Here is a 21,077-nt window from a genome sequence, read left to right on the forward strand (position 1 = left end):
TACCCTGTAATACATAGTTTGCAACGCATTAAACTGTAACACATCAAAAACAATAATATTTTTGGGACGAGTACAACACTAGGAAGATGCAGGTAACGATAAGATTTGATCTTCATGTTGTTGAAGAATGTAAGGGGAAATGTTTGATGTAGATATCCTCACCACGATCCAATCGATCCAACACCGCAATGAGTGGTGCTTTTGAGATGCACACACGTATGACTCGGCGTTGTCTCCTCCTTCTTGATCCGGCAAGGAAGAGGGAGAGGTAAAGGCAGAGAAATCGACAACACAATGGGGTGGTGGCTATGGTGGAGGTACTCGCGGGTAGGGCTTCGCCAAGCATTGCGCGCGAGAGGTAGAGGAGCAGAGAGGGGAGAGGTGGCTAGGGTTTGGGATACCCTCCTGATGGCAATAATCGGTGTGTACCAATTCATTGGGACTCCAAGTGCAGAGTGTTGTAGCAAGCGTATTTCCCCACAAGGGTGACTCGATGGTTTATATCGAACTCTCAGGGAATTGGCTTAGAAGATGTCTTCTTTCTCTCCACTTCTAGCAACCTACAAAATAAAGTTCTTGCCTTGTGTCCCCAATTCCACTGTGTCGTAGTCAAACACAAGGTTTCATATTAATAACAGAAAAACAAGTCAGAAGTAAAATAAAGTAAAATAAATAACTTAAGTGAACTAAATAAAAGCAAGTAGAGGCTAATGATGTTTGGGTTTTGTGTGTGTATGTGAAGATATTATTTTTGGTATTTTCGAATTAAATAATAGTAGAAAATTCAAAGCAAGGTAAAAGTGTCGGAAATGTGTTTCTAGTGATTTAAAATAGACCGAGGTTCATGGGTTCACTCGTCTACTCTCTTTTTAAGTTGTAGTGAACACTAACAGTTAATCAGTGTCATTATATTGGTGGAATTTCAATATGTGTTTGATGAGCATTCATATGGGCATTACATCCTAACATACTAACATAGAGATGATGCAACACATCTCTCTTATACTACTCAAGAAAGGAAAAACTCCAAGCAATCTTGAATTAAGAATCAACGGAGTATAGCCTTAAACAATAGGACATAATGATTGAATATCAAATATGATACCTTGAACTAACAAGATTATCACAATGTCACATGATAAACATATCACATGTATTCAATTTATCCCTAGTGAGGCAACAAAAGAAAGGTAAATACCACAGTAGATCGTGAATTTTTTGTCACTATTCAATCACCACCACCATGCTACTCCATATAATACACACTTCTCCCCATACATGTTCTTGCATAAAAGTTAGATCAGAACAAGCACTTAAGAACAGGGTGCATGATATGCATATATCAATAGATCTTACACACAATAGGTTCCAATCTCATGTATCACTATATATCATAGAATAAAGATCCACCACATATGAATTACATATATGACCATAATCATGTTGGGCAGCTCATGTGGTACTACAATCTATGAAGAACAAGAGAGAGATAGATCAAGTTACTTCCACAAATCCATAGTCCATAGGTGGACTACTCCCTCTTCATCATGGTGATCATGGTGGAGATGTTGGAGTAGGTGGAGATCCCTCCGACGGCAGCTCCAACGGGGTTTCCCCCCTCCAATCTTCGCTCGTTCTGGCTCTATTTTGGTGTTTCTCTATTTCCACCGCGCTCTCCTCGAGGAAGCATCGCAAAGTCATATATATATATAGGGGGTTTTAGGTCAAATTAAGTCTGTGGGCGAAAGAATCGGGCAAATCAGACAGCCGAGGGGGAAAAGAGAGGGGGTAGCGCGTCCTCCATGCTTGGGCGTGCTACCAGGCCTCTTTTGGCCCTCGTGGCCCATCTCGTGAGGTCCAAGTGCTCTATATGCTTCTCTTGATGAAATATTGACATCCCCGAAATCGTAGCTCAGTTTGACTTCGTTAAGGTCCCTAAAAGTGAAAAATACACAAAATAGGATTTTCCTGTCTAGCCGAGTTATAACCCAAATAAAGTGGATCTTTGGTAAATCCCTAATAATCAATATAAAATATGGATATATCATCATATATGTTGAAAATATGTGGAAATGTGTGTCAACAAACTACAAATTTCATGCATGCATTTTACATGCATCACCTCCCCATGCGCTTGTGCCCTCTTTATATAGGGGGATAGGCGACCACGAGGGGAAGCCTTGCACTCTAAGTCTCTTATGCGACAGCCAAGGGGGGGAGACCTCCCCCCCCCTTAATCATTCCACTCTCTTTCTATATTTTAGGGCAATCAGGGACCTGCATATCATTCAATATCTTTCCATTTTTGAAGGCAATCAGGGATTGACCCAATCCTTGGCCGTATGGGCCATATCTGGTCCATGTGTACATTATGGGGTAGGTGGGACCCACCATGGGACCTCTCGAAACAATCCTAAATAATCTTAGTACTCTACCTTTTTTTGAAACTTTTCAGAAGCCCTAAAACCAACTTTTCTTATATGAAACTTTATCTCTGGACCATTCAATAGCTCATCGTGATATCTCGTAGTACGCTAGTTAGAAATTTCTTGTTTTCTGCTGCGACCCCCCACACTAAAACATCATATGTATAAGATCCAAATAATACCCCAAAAAATATGATGCAAGTAGGCAAAGGTTTGAGCTCTCTCCGAGCGATACGATCTAGTTACTCATTTGAAAGCCCTGTTGATAGTACGCGGTCTCCCAACTATACTCGAGACCGGTAATAAACAAATCCTATCAAGAAAAATCCTTAGCCTTATGTATTCAACTTGGGCTATATGATGATGACCTTGACCGAAATAAGGTGGATTGTCTTTTCTTGATTGTCCTTGCTTGATGAAGTATTGTTGATTGCTCCCCCATACTCCACTATGGGAGATATTCTTCTTTGGCACATATTCACATATCCATGATCACCATATGGTTAGCAAGCTTCAGACATATGATCTCTTCGAGACAACTTATCTTGAACTTGTGCAAAATTTCTTATTTCTTCATCTTATTGATGTCTTGAAGATACACATGAGATCTCATTCAATCTTCTTCTCCGAGACATGTTACTTGATCTTCTTGATTTTATCTTTCTTGCAACCTTCAATCCAACATATGGTTCGAGCATTGCCCATGAACAAATCCTATAATTACAATTCAATGCAAATATTAGTACATAGGGATTACCATTAATAGCCAAAACCACACATGGGGCTCCATGCACTTTCAGTAGCAGCTCAGGAAATCCGGGTTATACAAGGCATTGACGAGCGCTTATTTCACTGCTGTAACTCGAGATCGTACTGCGGACAAAAAGAAACCCTGACACAACCCGAGTGTCCGACTCATCCTAGCTACCTCTAACGCGTACATCACACGACACTTGCTTGATGAATGTCAGAATAGAGTATGTGCCATGTCCCAGAAAGCACCCATTGATGGTTCTCATCTAACGGCTGGCTAATAATACCCGTCGATGACATATTTTACAGCTGACGGAACATCGCCCGTCAGAGAATCGTCATCATTTCCGACGAGATCAGGGTGAAGGGAAACTAGCCTTTCAGAGAAGGGATTTAAGCGTCTGATAGCGACAATGAATTTTGTACTAGTGAATCCAAACTGAAGAGTCAATGGTTTCGACAACATACCAACTCTGTAGTACCAACATGAACTGAGACACATCTAAAACGGTTATCCTGCCAATCTCTCAATCTCACTAGGTCCGAGGTACTGGGACAAGGTGTTCGGAAGTTTGAGGAAATAATAAAACTTGATATTGGAGAAAAAATTGTGGATTTTGGGAGGAAAACTTTGGGAACTTTTGCAATGGGTTCTTTTCCTCTCCTTTGCTAAGATCCTATAAAGATGCAATTTAACACATGCCACACATCTTCACACTTTTAAGGGTCTCTAGTGACATTTTCCACCCAACCATTTGAACTAAAACCTGAAACTTTTAACAAACTTTTAATTAACCTATTTCCTTTTGAAGAATCATCCAAATCCCTTTAGTGTTCCTAGTTGTACTCAATTAGCAAATTCCATTCCTCATTGCGAAAAACACCATCATGCTTGATCATCCTTGGGTTTTGACGCTCATGTGACCAAGTGAATCTTCTATTTTGCAGGGCAGCTCTAAATTTCTTCAGCTCCTATTGATGTTGGTGTTGCTTTGTCACGTGCCATGTAAATTTTTGTTAAAATTCCCTAGTACTATCCATTAAGGTTAAATTTTTGTCACATGTCATGATTGTTGCCGTTCGATGTTTGCCGTGTAAGGTTGCACGGCAAAGGCTTTGCCGTGCACTTACAGCTACACGACAAAGCATCAATTTCGTGTAGTGATTGTTATCGCGCGAGTGGATTTCGAGTGATTAGCTGTGCGAAGAAATCATCCTTGCAATTGCAGTCGGCGAGCCCGTGAATAGAGGTTAGCTAGAAGGATATTTTGTCGATGAAGGTACGTACCGGTATGAATATGTTTTTAGATAAAAGGCCCTCACTGCCCGACTTTAAATTAATAAAGCCCTTAGGTTTCACACGTTTATATAACCATGTTGTGGCATACGGCTTAGCCCAAAGCAACAAAACCGAAAGAATAGCTAATCAAGGATTTGCCGGCAGCCCACAAACACGCAGACAGCGAGCTAAACTCAAAGGCAGCCTAAACTGAAAGTGCCGGCATGAATATTGGTAAGCTCGACGACGTTCTTATCCCAAAGATATATGATATCTGGCATGTTAGGTCAGCGAGGTTAAAGCTTGGATAGGAACGAGTGAATCAGCGTTTGAACCTCCAAGTAGAGGTTTTAGACAATCTATTTATCATCAGAGAAAGCAGCAAAGTTTTGCTACCATGTCATTTGGAGAGAGAGATACAAAAATGGAGGGAACGAAAGGATTTCGGTGCAAAAACAGGTAGAGACACAAAAGAAAAATCAAAAGTGGCAACGTATTGTGCAGTTGTGCTTCACCTGCCCCCTTACACAGAGAATAGAGAGAGGGGTTAAAGCAAGCAAAGAAACGGAGAGGAAGAGGTGGAGAAAAAGTCGGCTGTTTGTAAGCGCGCCATTAGTTGCTAGAGGGCATGGAGCCAAACAGAAAGTCTGTTTCGCCATTAATGGCCTCTCAGCCCTTCTGGAACCCATAGACCTACACGCAGCAAAGGAAGATACATATAGACAAGAACGTCATTAGAGGCGAAGGGAGGAGAGGAGGAGAACTGGTAGTAGTTTGTTAGCGAGCTAGGTTCCAAGGCGCCATCACGAGCTAGGGTCTCCTGGATAGAGAGATAGATCAGTCGAGGTTCGTGCGGCCGGCCGGCCTGGGTAGTTTGCTGGTGTGGAGAAGATAGCTAGAAAGATAGAGGTGGTGCCTTGGCAGCTAGCCCGGCCCTCCTAGAGTCAAACTGTATTTAGGTCTCCCTAGATATACATACGTAGGCGGAGACACACAGAGAGAGAGGAAGATATAGCCCCTGTGTGGTGTGTCGTCGGTCGGTGTCTGCGTGTCTCTCTGGAGATGATGAGTGCAGGCAGCCAGGGACAGCATGATCAGCAGGAGATCATCAGGCAGCAGCATCACGAGATGAACATCTCCTTCGGGATGAGCCCCCATCACCACCAACAACAACAACATCATCATGCTGCCCCTCCTTCCTCGTCTTCCTCTTCCTCCATGCACGCGGCAGCTGCGAGCTTCATGTGCGGTTCTCAACTGAACTGAATTGAATTTTGATTCCTGTTTAATTGTTTGCACCTATCCACTCTGAATTTCTTGATCGCTCGAATGATCCGAGTCCTGAGACAAGTTCGACTGGATTGCTTGCCTTGTTTTGTTTGGTTTTTGTTTCTTTGCTTGATCTCTGTGATTCATGCTCCGGCCATGATCCTTCTTGCTTTTCTTATCTTCTTCCCTTTCTTGAGAAATCAACATGATCTTAGCTAATAGAAAAAGGCTAGGGGGCCTTCTTGTACTGAACTTTACATACATGTTGATGATTTCTCCTTTGCTTGCTGGTGGAAGCTATTGGAAAGTCAAGTGATTCTTAGATTAGGCATGGTTGTGGAATGACAAATCGAAGTACTTCACAATTTCTTGCTTCTTTATTTCTTTATGTTTTACTCCAAGAGGAGAAATTCCAGATGATGAGCGGATTTTGTTTTGGAGGCTTAAAATTGTCTACTTCTTTATAGATCGAGCTAGGCACATAATTGAAGTATTCTCTTCTGATAATTGGGGCCTTCAGGAAGTTGAATTGTTGTGCTCTGATAATTGGGGCCAGATAGTTGAATTGTTTTGTATTCATTGTTTGGTTCAGATAGTTGAATTGTTGTGGAAATTAACAACTCACTAGTCTCCCCTTTAAAATATTAGGGGCACACTAATTGTTTACTGAAGGACAACAAGAACACTAATAATTAATTAGGACATGATAGTATTATATGTGGTACTCATCAAAATTAAAAATTAGGAGTAACTGATAGACATATATCCCACCAGATGGGGCAGGAGTAGTGTGTATAGCGGTCCATGCATGATTACATTTTTTTCAGTGAGCATATCTTGCACACATGAAATTTCGGGACTTGCCATATTTCCTGGGCTGCCAAAAATAAATGCCTGCCACTAGTCCACAAAGGCTAGAGAAGATTCCACAATATCCTCCTGTTCCCACTCCTGCAGAGCAGAGAAGAGGGATTGGACCAGACGAGTTAATAATAGCATCACACATACATAGGCTCATAGTCATACACTAGCGCAGCATGATTTCATGATGATGTGTTGCCCCTCGAACCCCGTGCATGCCTCCGTTCAACACACAGCTCCTCATGATCGATCATCGATCTCGCCATGCATATGTCGATCGATTAATTTGTGCGGCACCACCATGGATGCAGGAGCGGCAAGGAGGCGTCGGGGGCGTATGACCAGCTGGGGGAGCTGGACCAGGCGCTGTTCATGTACCTCGACCATGGCCATGGCGGCCATGCCTCCTCGCAGCAGCACGAACAACGGCGTAAGTGCCCAGGAAACTTACAAAATAGCTGGTCAAAGTAATCTTGTGCAATTGATTCCAGTATATTTGCCGTTTCCAGTTCTTCCGAGTCAATTAGTCAAATGCAAGTTACCAGTGTACTCCATAAAGTGTGAGTTAAAGTTGCTTGGTCTTATATGCTTTCCAGTTCGTCAGTCATATGCGGAGTAAGATTGGTTATTAATGGAAGTGTAGGTAAGCTCAGAAATAGATGTGTCTTTGGCACTTGTAGGAAGAGGAGTGTAGATGTAGATGGGAGTAGAGACAGAGATGTATCCTAGCTCTGATCTGGTGCATGCAGAAAGGCGCATCTTTTTCCGCTAGCAGATTCTCAGGCTGCAGGTACTACGTTTTGACCGGCCAGGATCTCTGCTGCAAATCTGCAGTACCCTGCCTTGGAGAGGACCATGGAATCGACACCACCGCATATGCCTTGCTCAAAGTCGCCGTCCGGCCGCCATGGATGCATATGGCACCCAGCAAAACACACACTCTCTCTCACTCCTCTTCTCCTCTCTCTACCTTTGTGCTCGATCTGGGCGGTCGGACTGTGACATGTAACAAACTGCTCAATGATTTCCCTGGCGATCGATCGCGCTGCATGTGGCCGCGGCAGGAGAGTACATGCACGCAGAGGGGATGATCTCCCTCCTCCGGCCGGACACCACCACCAGTACAGCCAGCAGCAGCCGAGTACAGCCACGCCTGCAATGGCTGGCTTGGCACCTTGCCTGCCTGAGCTGCATGCGTCCATCTCTGCTGCATATAGAGTCTGTTTGACCCGATCCTATCTACTCCAGTTCGAGCACAGCACAGGCAGGAGCATGCATGCCTAAGCTGTGCCCCGTATCTCCCCGTACCCCAGCCCCAGCTTTCTCGTGTCTTGCCAGTGCCAGGCCTCAGCTCGTACTGGAAGCTAGCGCTAGCTCCCAGCCAGCCACTGTACGCGTCCGGCCATGATTATTTTGTTCCTGTCTGCATGAGAACGAGAGCTGCATCTCCCCTCATAGAGCTTCAGCAGCGGTGTATATGTACGCGAGCCCTCTCGGCTCCATCAGCTCATCAGGCCATTGCTCACTTGCTCACCCCTTCTGTCTGCCTTGGTCGTTCATGGATGCAGAGACCCTCAACATCTTCCCTTCCCAGCCGATGCACGTTGAGCCGTCACCCAAGGTACACCTACGCACATCTCACCCTTGATTGGTTCGATTTGTCGCTGCTGTTTGGTTGCTGTTGGATTGACATAGTCGTGATGTGTGATTGGTAGGGGGAGATTAGCCTAGTCCTGTCGCCAGCGCCCGTGGGATCCAAGATGCCGAGGTCGTCACCGGATCACCATCACCACCAACAGCAGCAGCACGCGGCTGCGGCGGCCATGGAGGAGCTGGCAGCTGGGAGCAGGAGGCAGCAGCAGCAGGATCACCATCACCTCCACCACCTGCAGCACCAACAACCCGGCTTCGCTGCTGAGCATTCTGCAGGAGTCGGCAAGGATGTCAAGCCGGTCACCAAGGTCAGTGAGTCAGTGAGAGTAGTTAACTACTGAACCACCTAATTAACAAACCTGCCTGCCTCATAGCTAGATTTTGTTAATTTAATAGCTAACGCTGTGCATTGTTCCCCTTTGGTGGTTGCAGAAGGAACACAAGCGGAGCTTATCCACCGGTGAACGCGATCCAAAAGTAATAGATTTATGATGTTAATGAATCGTCGTGTCTTTTGCAAAACTAAATATCTGCAGTGCTCGATATGTTGCTGACTCTTTGGTGATCGACAAAATGCAGACGCTGAGAAGGCTAGCCCAGAACAGGGAGGCGGCAAGGAAAAGCAGGCTGAGGAAGAAGGTGAGTGAAGCAACAGTTAACACCAGAATGGAAAGAAACAAACACATAAAACAACGACAGAAAGGGAACTCTTGTATCAATGATCGACAATATAATGCCAGCACTCCACAGTGTCAATTAACTGACTGTTTTCTCTCTCTTGGATGCAATTCAACAGGCCTATATCCAGCAACTTGAGTCCAGCAGGATCAGGCTGGCCCAGATCGAGCAAGAACTCCACAGTGCAAGAGCTCAGGTATTTGCACCAGCAACTAACTGAATCTGTGATGAAATTCAGGCCTATCGCAAATAGGATCTCCCCTTTTTTCTTTCCAGTCGGTATGCATTGCACATTCATGTGGATATGATGTATGTGCAGGGAGTGTTCTACCCAGGCAGCAACCTCCTGGCCGAGCAAGGCCTCACAGGAAAAGGGCTCGGCGGCATCGACGGCCTCAGCTCAGGTAATTCACTTGCATACATGTACAGAACTACAGATGCATAACTGAATTCTCTGATGTACTATGTCGATGTATCAATGTATACAATAAATGAATTGGCATCCATGCAGAGGCGGCGATGTTCGACGTGGAGTACGGGCGGTGGCAGGAGGAGCACTCCCGGCTGATGTACGAGCTGCGGGCGGCGCTGCAGCAGCAGCTGCCTGAGGGAGAGCTGCAGATGTACGTGGAGAGCTGCCTGGCGCACCACGACGAGGTGCTCACCATCAAGGACACCGTCATCAAGGGCGACGTCTTCCACCTCATCTCCGGCGTCTGGAGGAGCCCCGCCGAGCGCTGCTTCCTCTGGCTCGGCGGATTCCGACCCTCCGAGGTCATCAAGGTACGACGTTTAGATTTGCTTTTCTTCAGATTTGATTAGCCCTAGCCGCCATAGATGTCGGTGACAATCACCACACCATCGGTCTCGGTCGCAAGTGGCCACGACAACATCAATCAAATGGATAAACATGACAAGCTATATGGCTCTTTTCGCCTAACATTATGCCGTGATTATTGGCTTCCATGGAAAACCACTAAAATGAATAACCTGTAGACAAAACTAAAATAAAAGATGATTACCACAAATTTGTAGGAGCAATTTTTTTTAGTTATGACTATCTCTCTATTCAAAATTACTCCCATCAGCAACTTTGGCCGTTAATTTTGAAAGTTCAGATTTCGCAGTCTCCAAGAAGACAATATTGGCCAATTAATATAAAAAAATATTTGTGAACCTTTTATTCATAAATGTAGCTCTCATAATTTCTATCAAATAAATCTTGATTAGTGGCCAAATATAGAGAAGTACTCCCTCCGTCTCAGTTTACTATTCTTCTCTGTATCCCTAGGTTGCTAATTTGACCTATATAATTTAAATTATATAATGTAAAAAGTATATCATTAGAAAATAGAACATCTAAACTTTCTAATGATATAATTTTTATAACATATAACTAATGCTAACTTGATCAAATTTGCGATCTAGAGGTACGCGCACGCCTAATAAACTGTGAGAGAGGGAGTATGATTTCACGCTTTGCTAGAACTGGGGTAGTAAATGTTTGTGCGTGATAGATCTTTTACGGGTACCAGGGGTGGACCCAGCGTGGGGGCGATTCGGATGAGTGGGGGCAATTGTGATACAAATACACTGTTTTTTTTGAATCTTTTCCACTGAAGTATGAAGAAATTTCACTGAAATTAAAAATTTGAGTGGGGGCCAAGCTATACCTACGTCCGCCCTAACGGGTATGGTTGTGCTAATAATTTCCAAATTGTCTCAAACATTGTAAATCTCAGTCACCTAAATTGCACATCACGGTGTTAAAATACGGTCAGAGAATGTGCAACTTTAGCAAATTTTAGTGCATTTTTGTTCATGGATTGCACACAAGGACAGTTAGTGAGGAGATGAACTACTCTGAAATTCCTCTTTCAGGAAGAGAAAAAATGTTTGACCCCTTTCACAAGATTGCGACATAGATACACCAAAATCAAATGCTCATCCACATATCTCAAACTTGTTCGTATGGGTAGCTCACCTAGGAAATGGCTAACTACATACTACAACCGGCCGGGACTGACGCCCATGCATGTCTCGATCGCGGCATTCAAGTCGCGCAAGAGGGAGTCGGTATGGTAAATTGGGCTAGATCATCATGCGCATTTCGGCGCCGGGGTGACGCGAGCCTGCAGGAATCCTCTCGTTTCCAGCAACGCGTAGCTAGCTCTAGCGGTAGGGGGAACCTCCCATGAATCCGGGGCTGGCCGGCGATTCGCTCCCGCCGCGCGCATTGAAGAGCTGTAGCTAGCCCTCGATCTCCGTCGTCTCCGCGGCGCATGCAGCAGATCGCGATCGATGGCCGGCCGCGTGCGTGCGTGCGACACGCCCTGGCCGGGGCAACATTAATGGCGGCCTGGCGGGACGACCGGCGTCCAGTTCTTGTCCTCCTCCTGCTTGTGGCAACGCTCCGCTATTTCACTAATCTCGAGCCTCTGTTAACCTAATGACTGAATGCAGATGCTGCTTGGGCACGTGGAGCCGCTGACGGAGCAGCAGATCGTGGGGGTGTACGGGCTGCAGCAGTCGGCGTTGGAGACGGAGGAGGCGCTCAGCCAGGGCCTCGACGCGCTCTACCAGTCCCTCTCCGACACCGTCATCGCCGACGCGCTCGGCTGCACCCCCAACGTCGCCAACTACATGGGACAGATGGGGCTCGCCATCCACAAGCTCTCCACGCTCGAGGGCTTCGTGCGACAGGTCAGTACGTCCTACTCAGTACTACGATTCATTCTCAGCCAGGTCAATACATTTTTTGTCTACCAGATCTCTGAATTAATTAAATTGCATTTTCTGTCACTGTTGCTGTCACTGTAGTGGTTCGGTTAGAGCTTCAGCTAATAGAGAGAACTATGGATTGGTTAGTTGACACTTGATATAGTGCAATGGATATATTAGTTCACCTAATAACCGAGATCGACACAGCATTTGATTAACTAAACAGAATTAGCTACAAGTCAAGCTGGAAAGGCACAGGCGGCTAGTACTGACAGTCTAGATGCATGTACGTGGATTAGGTTCTGAACTTTTTTTAAAAAGCACCTGACTGTCGCCATCCCAAAAATGGACAGCTGAAAGCCTGAGAAGATCGAAACGCGTGGCCAACTATAGAAACACGATCATGAAAGGCTAACAAACATGATCTAGGACTTTGTTTATGGTCGATGGAGGGTTGATTTGTTCACTGAACTTCAGTTTCCATGTTGGGCATAGTAGGTGCATGCATAGATTGTTTATGCCGCCCATTGATCTGGTGTGTATACGATAGACGCTAATGAACTAATGGTCGTTGCATGGATGTGGATATGTGTGCAGGCGGAGAACCTGAGGCAGCAGACGCTGCACCGGCTGCACCAGGTGCTGACGACGCGGCAGATGGCGCGCTCCCTGCTCGCCATGGCCGACTACTTCCACCGCCTCCGCGCCCTCAGCTCCCTTTGGGTCTCCCGCGCCAGGACGCCGCCGGAGCACCACCACGGCGGCCCTCACAACTAATTTTACCTATCCATCCATCCATCCATCCATCCATCCATCCATCCATCCATGGATTTAACCACATATATATGCATGGATCATCGTTGTTCGTTCGCTTGGATAAAGGGTTCAAGGACCGTTTAAGTGTTGCAAGCTAAATTAGCGGCTAGCCGGTGCCTACTGGAGTAGTGGAGAGGGTCACCAGAGGGAAACTGAAACATGTCAAAGAATGTCATCGTAGTACCCTGTTTGTCGTGGATCTGGATAATTAGAGTGTACTAGGGTAATGATCGATCAATCGGATCCATGCCTTAATTAGCCCATTTTGCCTTGGCATCTGGATCCATGCTGGAGTCAATAGCATAAAACCACCACATTAAAGGTGAAATTTACCGAACACCACCACTTTAGTTCGCGGAACAAAAAACCACCACATTCTATGAGATTTTTTGCGGAACAGGCTAAACACGAATTGAACGCGAATTGACAGGGAATCTGTCAGGTGGGGGCCATTGTTAGCGCGTGGACAGAGGGCCCATTTGTCAGTCCAGTTTAAAAAATAGAAAAAAAACCCAAAAATCATAAAATGGGAAAGCTCTCCCGTGACCACAGCCGCAGCGCGGCAGGCTATGGCGCCGTCGCCCCCAGCCTCCGGCGCTGGCCACCCCGTGTCCCGCTGCAGGCCTACCCCGCCTCCCCCTCCAGCCCAGCCATGCCGCCGTTCCGTGCTCCCTCGGCGGGTCGTGCAGGCCGCGCAAGCTTCGGCCGCCTACAGCAGCTCGCCGCCGCGCCTCGCCTCGTTGTGCCCAGACTTCACCGCGACGGCGCCGTGCCCGCCCGCAGCCGCTGCGCCTGGCCGAACCTGCCTGCTGCGGCCTCGCTGCGCCCACCCTCCGTCCCGCCAGGCCGAGCCTGCCCGCCACCGCCTCGCCGGGATCTGTCACCGCCGGAAACTTGTCGTGGAGGAGGAAAAAGAACATATGTGGGGAGGCGGGTGGCCAGCGACGGGGTGGAGGTGGCTTGAAGGGGGGAAGGGGCGCGAGGGCCGCGCTCAGCCGCGGTGAGTCTAGGGGAGGTCGTCGGACTCCCGCATCTTGGTAGCTGGCGGCGTTGTCCTGCGCTCCTCGCGGTCTTCGCCAGCAAGCGAGCGCTTGCTGCAGGCTTTTGGCGTCAACGGCGGTCACACGGGCAGGGGATATGTGCGTTGGGGAGGGCCAAGAAGATGGGGAGAGGCTTGCGTTGCCGGAGTGCGGCGGCCATGTGGCTGGGCAGCTGAGGAGCGGGACGAGTAGCTCTGCAGCGGCGGCTCTCTGCGGGGCCGCTAGCGTGCGAGTGGAGAGTTGGGGACGCGGGGAGGTAGGGTGCGTGCAGTGGCTTCGCAGCGGCAGCGACGCTCGACAGCGGCCGCACACAAGTCGAGCAGGGGCTGCTACTGGTAGTAGTGGTCAACGCGGAGAGATTGGGGATAAAGGCTATTTTTATTTTTTAAAATTCAGCTGACAAGTGGGGTATAGTCCACATCAGTAAGTTAGCTCCTGTAAGATGGCCCCCATCTGTCGGATTCCCTGTTAATTCGTGTTCAGTTCACGTTTAGCGTGTTCTGTAAAAAAAAATCTCGCAAAATCTGGTGATTTTTTGTCCCGCAAACGTAAAGTGGTGGTGTTCGGTAAATTTCACCATCAAAATGATGGTTTTATGCTATTAACTCTCCATGCTGTGAGTCCACACTCTCGACATACAAATTTTAAACGGTTCGCTTGCTTTGGGAAACTTGCCGATATAAACTGGATTATCTAAAACGTAACTAGGTAAACAATCTTATACGGCGAAATAACACTAGAAAAAAGGTATACAAGAAAAGTATGGTACAAGTGAAGTAAGAGCATCTCCACTCGTCCCCCCGAGGAGGCCCCTGGCGAGCGTTTTTTCCATCCGGACGGCGAAATTCGGCCCAGTCGCGCCCCCGGTTCCTCGTTTTCGTTCGGATTTGGGCCTAAATTCATCCGGCGATCCCACGCCACCCCCGGCCCCCCGGGGAGCTCTCGGGGACTCCGGACGAGTGAAAAGCGGGGAAGGGCCCGATCTGTCGGTGACTCGGCGCACGAACCCCACCGCCACGTCGCTCAAAATCTCCCCCACCCCTCGTATCTCTCTCGCCGCTGGCACCACCCCGCCGGCTTGTTGCCCAGATTGCGCCGCCCCTCCTTCCCCACCTGCCTATATTACGCCGTGTTTGGACGACGGCCTATCTGGCTGCTCTTCCACCGGCCTGTTTTCCGGCCTGCTTGCTCGTCGTCGCTCGCGGCTCGGGTTGCCTCGACCACGCCCGTCAGGTGTTCGTCCATTTGCCTCGCCGGCCATGGACTCGGACGAAGAGGAGGAGCAGATGTTCGTCGAGCTTATGCAAGAAGAGATGGCAGCAGCCGCCCAAGACGACGAGCACATGATGATCCTTGATTGCTTGGCAAGCATGTACGCCGGACTGGCAACTCGTCGGCGTGGTGGGTCGTGTAAGGGTATTTCACCCTTATCCATTATTTTGGTAACGATGACACCGTGCTAAAGTATTTGGCCTAATATGTTTATAAGGATAATCTCAGGTATTAGGCAATGAGGCGTAAATGGTGTATCAAAGGAACAAGAAGGCTAAAGGAGACCCCCCCATTTTCAACAACAATCAAAAAGGGGTTACAGGAGAAATCCGGTCGACCGGTCGGAAACCGGGCTCCAAAGGAGGAACCAGCAGGTCCGGTCTGTGGCCCGGTCGACCGGGCTCCTGACCGGCGGGTCCGGTGCTCCGTCCGGTCGACCGGTCGGAAACCGGGCAGCAACCGGGCACCAACAGGAGAAGCGCCAGGACGACGCAAAGGTGCTCCGGTCACCAGTCCGGTCTGACCGGCCTCACGACCGGGCTGTCCGGTCTGTGGTCCGGTCTGACCGGGTTTGTCGGGAAGAATGCTGAGGTGGCAAGTGGCAACAGCCAGATTTTGAAGAACACTATAAATACCCCTTCTTCTACCTTGGAAGGGTGAGGCACTACACTACAAGCTGTTCTTGAGCTCTCTCTCTCTTACTCCATTGTTAGAAACACCAAAAGCCTCAGATCTCCCTCCTCCTCCACCCAAACTCAAATCCCTCCGGGGAATCATTAGAGGAGGACCCGATCTACCGTTCTACCAAGCCAAATCTCATTCCCCCTTGTATTCATTGAGAAGCTTGCTTCCTAGGGTTCCTTGGAAACCCTAGGTAGGCAAGAGGAGTCCGGAAGCATCCGGGCCGTGGATTTGCTCCGGCAAGATTGTGAAGGTTTGGAGGCTACCTCAAAGTCAACCACAAGTGAGTGAGCTATTCCTTCGTGGGATAGGCTCCGGAGAATAGGGTGAGCCTTCGTGGCGCGGGGAATCCTTCGTGGGACCTCCACTCCTCCAAACGTGACGTACCTTGTTGCAAAGCAAGGGAACACGGGAATACATCTTCGTCTCCGCGTGCTATCGGTTATCTCTAACCGAACTCCTTACTTGTGATTTAACTGCCTGTGAGAGCCTTCGTGCTTGAGTTAGTTGTATCCTCATACAGGTTGCTTCACCTAGTTTGCATTAGGCTCACCTTTATATTCCGCAAAGCCTAATATTGCAAAGAAAGAATTAAAATCTGTAGAAACCTATTCACCCCCCTCTAGGTTTACCATCTCTATACTTTCAATTGGTATCAGAGCCTGGACTCTTATTAAGGGCTTCACCGCCTTAAGAGTGAGATGGATAAACTCTTCGAGGGTCTAGATGACGACTCTAACCTTTCGGTTAAAGAGATGAAATCTAGACTCTTGGCATATGATGCCGAGAAGAAGAAAAAGGAGGATGAGCTACAAAATCAAATGACAGAAATGACTGCCATGCTTAAGAACTTAACTGCCGGTGGAACTTCTAGTGGGGCTTCGGTCTCTAAGGAAACCTACCATGATGTTAACCATAACTATCCCAGAAACACTTCACCCTGCCTCATATAAACCATAGTGGGACCGTTCCCCATTACGATGGAACTCACTTTCCACATTGGAAATCTGCTATGGAATCTCATATTCGCAGCTGCAGTGTGGAGCTATGGGAGCTCATTGTTCATGGACATCGGGAGCCACAAGATCCTACTCGGTTGACCTCCACCGAGTTCTACAACCGTCAACTCAATGCATCCGCACGTGACAAGATTAGAAGTGGCATCAACCGCAAGCTTCTTGATCAAGTCGATGACATTGTCTCCGCTAAAGAGTTGTGGGATCGGATCGTAGTACTCCAAGAGGGAACCGATTTGATCCAATCAGCTCTCTATGAGACCGCAAAGCAAGAGGCCTACCAGTTCATGATTCGAGATGGAGAAACCGTATTCGATGCCTATGCTAGGCTTGGTGCTCTGAAAGTAAGGGTCAAGGGACTTGGTGCTGAGAAGTACAATGACGGATTCGAGATGAACGAAGCCTTCATAAAATCCAAGGTCATTGCTATGATTGCCGTCAAACAAGAAGACACCAACCTTGGACTCAACTTGCAAATCATGACCAAGAGTGCCAATCTCAACTCCGATGATCTAGTCTCCTATGTGGCCACCAGTGAACGCATGGCCAAAGCCGGAAAGAGGCTCAAGGCTATGAACCGTGTTGATGAAGCCTCACACAACCATGAAGCGTCACATAACCTTGCTCTCAAAGCTAGAGCCAACCATGAAAGAGAAGAAGAATATGAAATTGAAGAAGATGAGGAGATGACTTCAACTAGTGACATCGTCACTGACTTTGCCTTCTTTGCCAAGAAGTACAAGGGAAAGTTGCCTACGCTCCTCAATGACAAGAAGAAGAAGAGAACTTGCTACAATTGTGATGAAGATAGCCACTTTGCAAATGAGTGCCCTTATGAGAAAAGGGTAGACAAGCCAAGATTCATCAAAGGGGTCAAGCCAAGATTGAAGCCAAACCCAATCAACGATCGATTCAAGAAGAACAAGGGAAGAGCTTTTGTTGGAGCCGAGTACTTGTCCGATGATGAAGAAGAAGATGAGGAGAAGGAGGCCGGGGTGGCCGGTTTGGCTTACTCCAAGCCCGGGTCACTCTTCACATATGACTACTCCAAGGACTACTCCACGGAGAATGATGTTGGTTCCTCCTTCATGGCAAGAATCACCCAAGATGATGACTCGATGACTCTTCCTCCTCTACAATCGTTGGCTCTTGTCTTATGGCAAGGGAAACCAAGGTAATGGAACCTCCACCTTCCCTATCTAGTGTTCTTGATGATGAAAATGAAAATCAAGATGAACTAATTGTGCTTAAGGAACTTTACAATGTTAGATGCACCCTTCGTGGTGAAGCTCTTGTCAAGTTTGATTTCTTGATGGACTCTCTCAAAGAAAAGGATGAGTCCATTGAGGAATTAGAATATCAATTGGATGAAAAGGAACGGAGATTCAATCTCCTAAGACAAGAGCTAAAAACCGAAAGGTGTATATCTCAAGGCCTTAAGCAACAAATTGAAACCTATGAACTTGATAAAGTTAAGGACCTAGAAACTATTGATAGGGCTCAATCTTTGACTCAAGTGCTCCATACCTCAAAGGAGGAACTTGAAGTTGCTCATGCTTCTCTCACTAGGGATCTTGACCACCTTGAAAGAGCTAACAAGCTTGTAAAGGATGAGCTCAAGAAACTTGGAGAGAACCATGAACTACTCCAAGAAACTTACATGAAAGCACTTGAATCAATGAAGGATCCCATTGTTGTTGAAAAGCATGCTAGTTCCCCTACATCTTTTACTAGTGAGCATGCTAAGCTTGTTGAGGAACATGTTCGTTTACAAGAGGAACTCTCTTTGCATGTTGAGACCAATGCATATCTTGAATCCTTGGTGACTAAATATGGTCTCGACTATCATCCTAATGAATCCTCTTGTGAGCATGCATCTATTCTTGAAGAAAATGTTAGGTTAACAAAGGAACTTGCAAAGTTCACCACCGCCAAGAACAAGATGGGATTGGATGACCTCTTGAGTAAGCAAAGGTCAAACCATCAAAAGTTTGGACTTGGATACGTTCCCAAGTCTCACAAGAAGAAGAACTACAACAAGGAGAAACCCGCTCAAGATAAGAACAAGAAGGTCGCTAATAATGGCAAAGCCTCAAGGGGCAAAGCCACTAGTGGTGACCGCACGGGGCCAAACGATCACTATGCATTATTTGTTGATTATTATGGTGATGTTTATGCTAACTATGTTGGCCCTCCTAATGGCTATGCTTATAGAGGGTACTCAATTTGGGTACCAAAAGATATAGTTGCCATTGCAAAGGAACCCATTAATCGATGGGTTCCTAAATCCTCTACTTGATTTTGTAGGGGTATTCCTCCGGTGGTCCAAAATGGGTGTTTGATAGTGGATGCACCAATCATATGACCGGAGGAAAAGGTGTGCTTGATCAATTCATTGAAGATATCAACAAGAAGTCAAGCATTACCTTTGGTGACAACTCAAAGGGAAAGGTACTTGGGTATGGCAAGGTAGCAATCTCTAAGGACTTGTGCCTTGAGACGGTTATGCTTGTTGAACACCTTGGCTATAACTTACTTTCTATATACCATCTTGCCGATGCCGGTTACAATTCATATTTCACTACATATTATGTGCAAGTCTTTAGGAGTGACAATCTCAAATTGGTCCTTGTTGGATATGTGGAGAACAACCTTTACGTGGTTGACCTCTCGAAAGAGAGCCCCTCCTTCTCCACATGTCTAATGGCGGCCAAGCATGACGAAGGTTGGTTGTGGCATCGCCGCCTTGGTCATGTTAACATGAGGAATCTTAAACAACTCCTAAAGGGTGAGCATATTGTGGGACTAATGATACGTCTCCAACGTATCGATAATTTCTTGTGTTCCATGCCACATTATTGATGTTATCTACATGTTTTATGCACACTTTATGTCATATTCGTGCATTTTCTGGAACTAACCTATTAACAAGATGCCGAAGTGCCGCTCTCGTTTTCTGCTGTTTTTGGTTTCAGAAATCCTAGTAACGAAATATTCTCTGAATCGGACGAAATCAACGCCAAAGATCTTAGAATCCCCGGAAGCATCCGAACACACGAGAGGGACCAGTAGGGGGGCACAGGCCCACCACACCATACCCGGCGCGGCCTAGGGTGGCCCGCGCCCCCTAGGGTTTGGCCAGCCCTTCGACCCCTCGGCGCCGCCTCTTCGCCTATAAGAAGCCCCCGGATCAGAAAACCCGATACCAATTGACGAAACCCACAGAAACCTGCCGCAGCCGCCGCCATCGCGAAGCCAAGATCCGGGGGACAGGATCTCTGCTCCGGCACCCCGCCGGAGCGGGGAAGTGCCCCTGAAGGCTTCTCCATCGACACCGCTGCCATCTCCACCGCCATCTTCATCACCGCTGCCGCTCCCATGAGGAGGGAGTAGTTCTCCATCGAGGCTCGGGGCTGTACCGGTAGCTATGTGGTTCATCTCTCTCCTATGTGCTTCAATACAATACTCTCATGAGCTGCCTTACATGATTGAGATTCATATGATGATGCTTGTAATCTAGATGTCATTATGCTAGTCAAGTGAGTTTTACTTATGTGATCTCCGGAGACTCCTCGTCCCACGTGTGTAAAGGTGACAAAGTGTGTGCACCGTGTGGGTCTCTTAGGCTAGATTTCACGTAATACTTACTCATTGAATGGTATAGTGAGGTGCTTATTTATATCTCTTTAAGATTGCAGCATGTTGTATCACAATTTATCCATGTGCTACTCTAGTGATTTGTTATTAAAGTAGTTTATTCCTCCCGCATGTGTGCAAAGGTGACAAGTGCGTGCACCGTGTTAGTACTTGGTTTATGCTATGATCATGATCTCTTGTAGATTATGGAGTTAACTATTGCTATGATAATATTGATGTGATCTATTCCTCCTACATATGCATGAAGGTGACAAGTGTGCATGCTATGCTAGTACTTGGTTTAGTAGCGTTGATCTATCTTACACTAAAGGTTACTTAAACATGAGCATTATTGTGGAGCCTTTTCGGCCATTGTGCCCCCCCGCCCGGTCACGACCCCGCCCGCCCGTGCCCGCTCCGGCCACCCACGCCCGGCCCCGGCCACGGCCACACAGGCCCCGTGCACGTCCGCCTTGGACACGGCCGCCCCACGCTCGGCCACCTGCCCTCGCGCCCGCCCGCGCCGGCTGCCTGCGACGGCAGCCCGTGCCCGCCGGCTGCTCGGTCGACCACGCCCCGCGGCCGCCGGCTGCTCGCCCGCGCCCAGCAGCCGCTCCGCCCGCTGCCCCCGCATTTCACCCACTCCAAATTCCGGCGAATTTTAGCTCGACGCCGGCGACTCCGGTGAATTTTGGTAGTATCCGGAGGTTGCACGGGATGAAGTTTCCTTGGCGCCAACGTGAAAATCGGGATGGGGTTCGCTCTCGAACGGCCTCACGGAACTGGGTATTTGGAGTTTGCGCGACGCGAATAGGGGCGACCTGGAACTTTTTTTGGAAATGGGGGTCCGATGGATCTGAACGGTCCCTTTTTTCGTCTCCGAACCGGAAATCGGAGGTTATTATACGGATGGAGGTCGGATGGGATCTGTTAGAGATGCTCTAAACTAGAATTCACACAAAAACGCAAGAACTCA

The 21,077-nt window shown here is 47.6% G+C and overlaps 1 protein-coding gene across 1 annotated transcript; it reads left to right on the plus strand.

The window, feature by feature from the left end:
* The first annotated feature begins 5,520 nt into the window (after positions 1-5,520).
* Positions 5,521-20,789, plus strand: LOC124657078 (bZIP transcription factor TGA10-like). The gene is made up of 13 exons (XM_047195693.1): positions 5,521-5,702; positions 6,900-7,018; positions 8,157-8,209; positions 8,304-8,549; positions 8,674-8,718; positions 8,821-8,880; positions 9,038-9,115; positions 9,239-9,323; positions 9,431-9,702; positions 11,383-11,622; positions 12,238-12,370; positions 13,440-13,539; positions 20,462-20,789. The coding sequence occupies exons 1-13, from the start codon at positions 5,521-5,523 to the stop codon at positions 20,787-20,789; spliced, it is 1,941 nt and encodes a 646-aa protein (XP_047051649.1).
* The last annotated feature ends 288 nt before the right edge of the window (positions 20,790-21,077 follow it).

Source organism: Lolium rigidum, chromosome 5, assembly GCF_022539505.1.
Source record: "Lolium rigidum isolate FL_2022 chromosome 5, APGP_CSIRO_Lrig_0.1, whole genome shotgun sequence".
NCBI classification, from domain to species: domain Eukaryota; kingdom Viridiplantae; phylum Streptophyta; class Magnoliopsida; order Poales; family Poaceae; genus Lolium; species Lolium rigidum.

Excerpts from the sequence above, each read along its gene's own strand:
- LOC124657078 (XM_047195693.1), top strand. The coding sequence starts at position 5,521 with ATGATGAGTGCAGGCAGCCAGGGACAGCATGATCAGCAGGAGATCATC. Across the intron at positions 8,719-8,820 it reads CCGGTGAACGCGATCCAAAA|ACGCTGAGAAGGCTAGCCCA; the intron begins GTAATAGATTTA and ends GACAAAATGCAG. Across the intron at positions 9,324-9,430 it reads CATCGACGGCCTCAGCTCAG|AGGCGGCGATGTTCGACGTG; the intron begins GTAATTCACTTG and ends GCATCCATGCAG.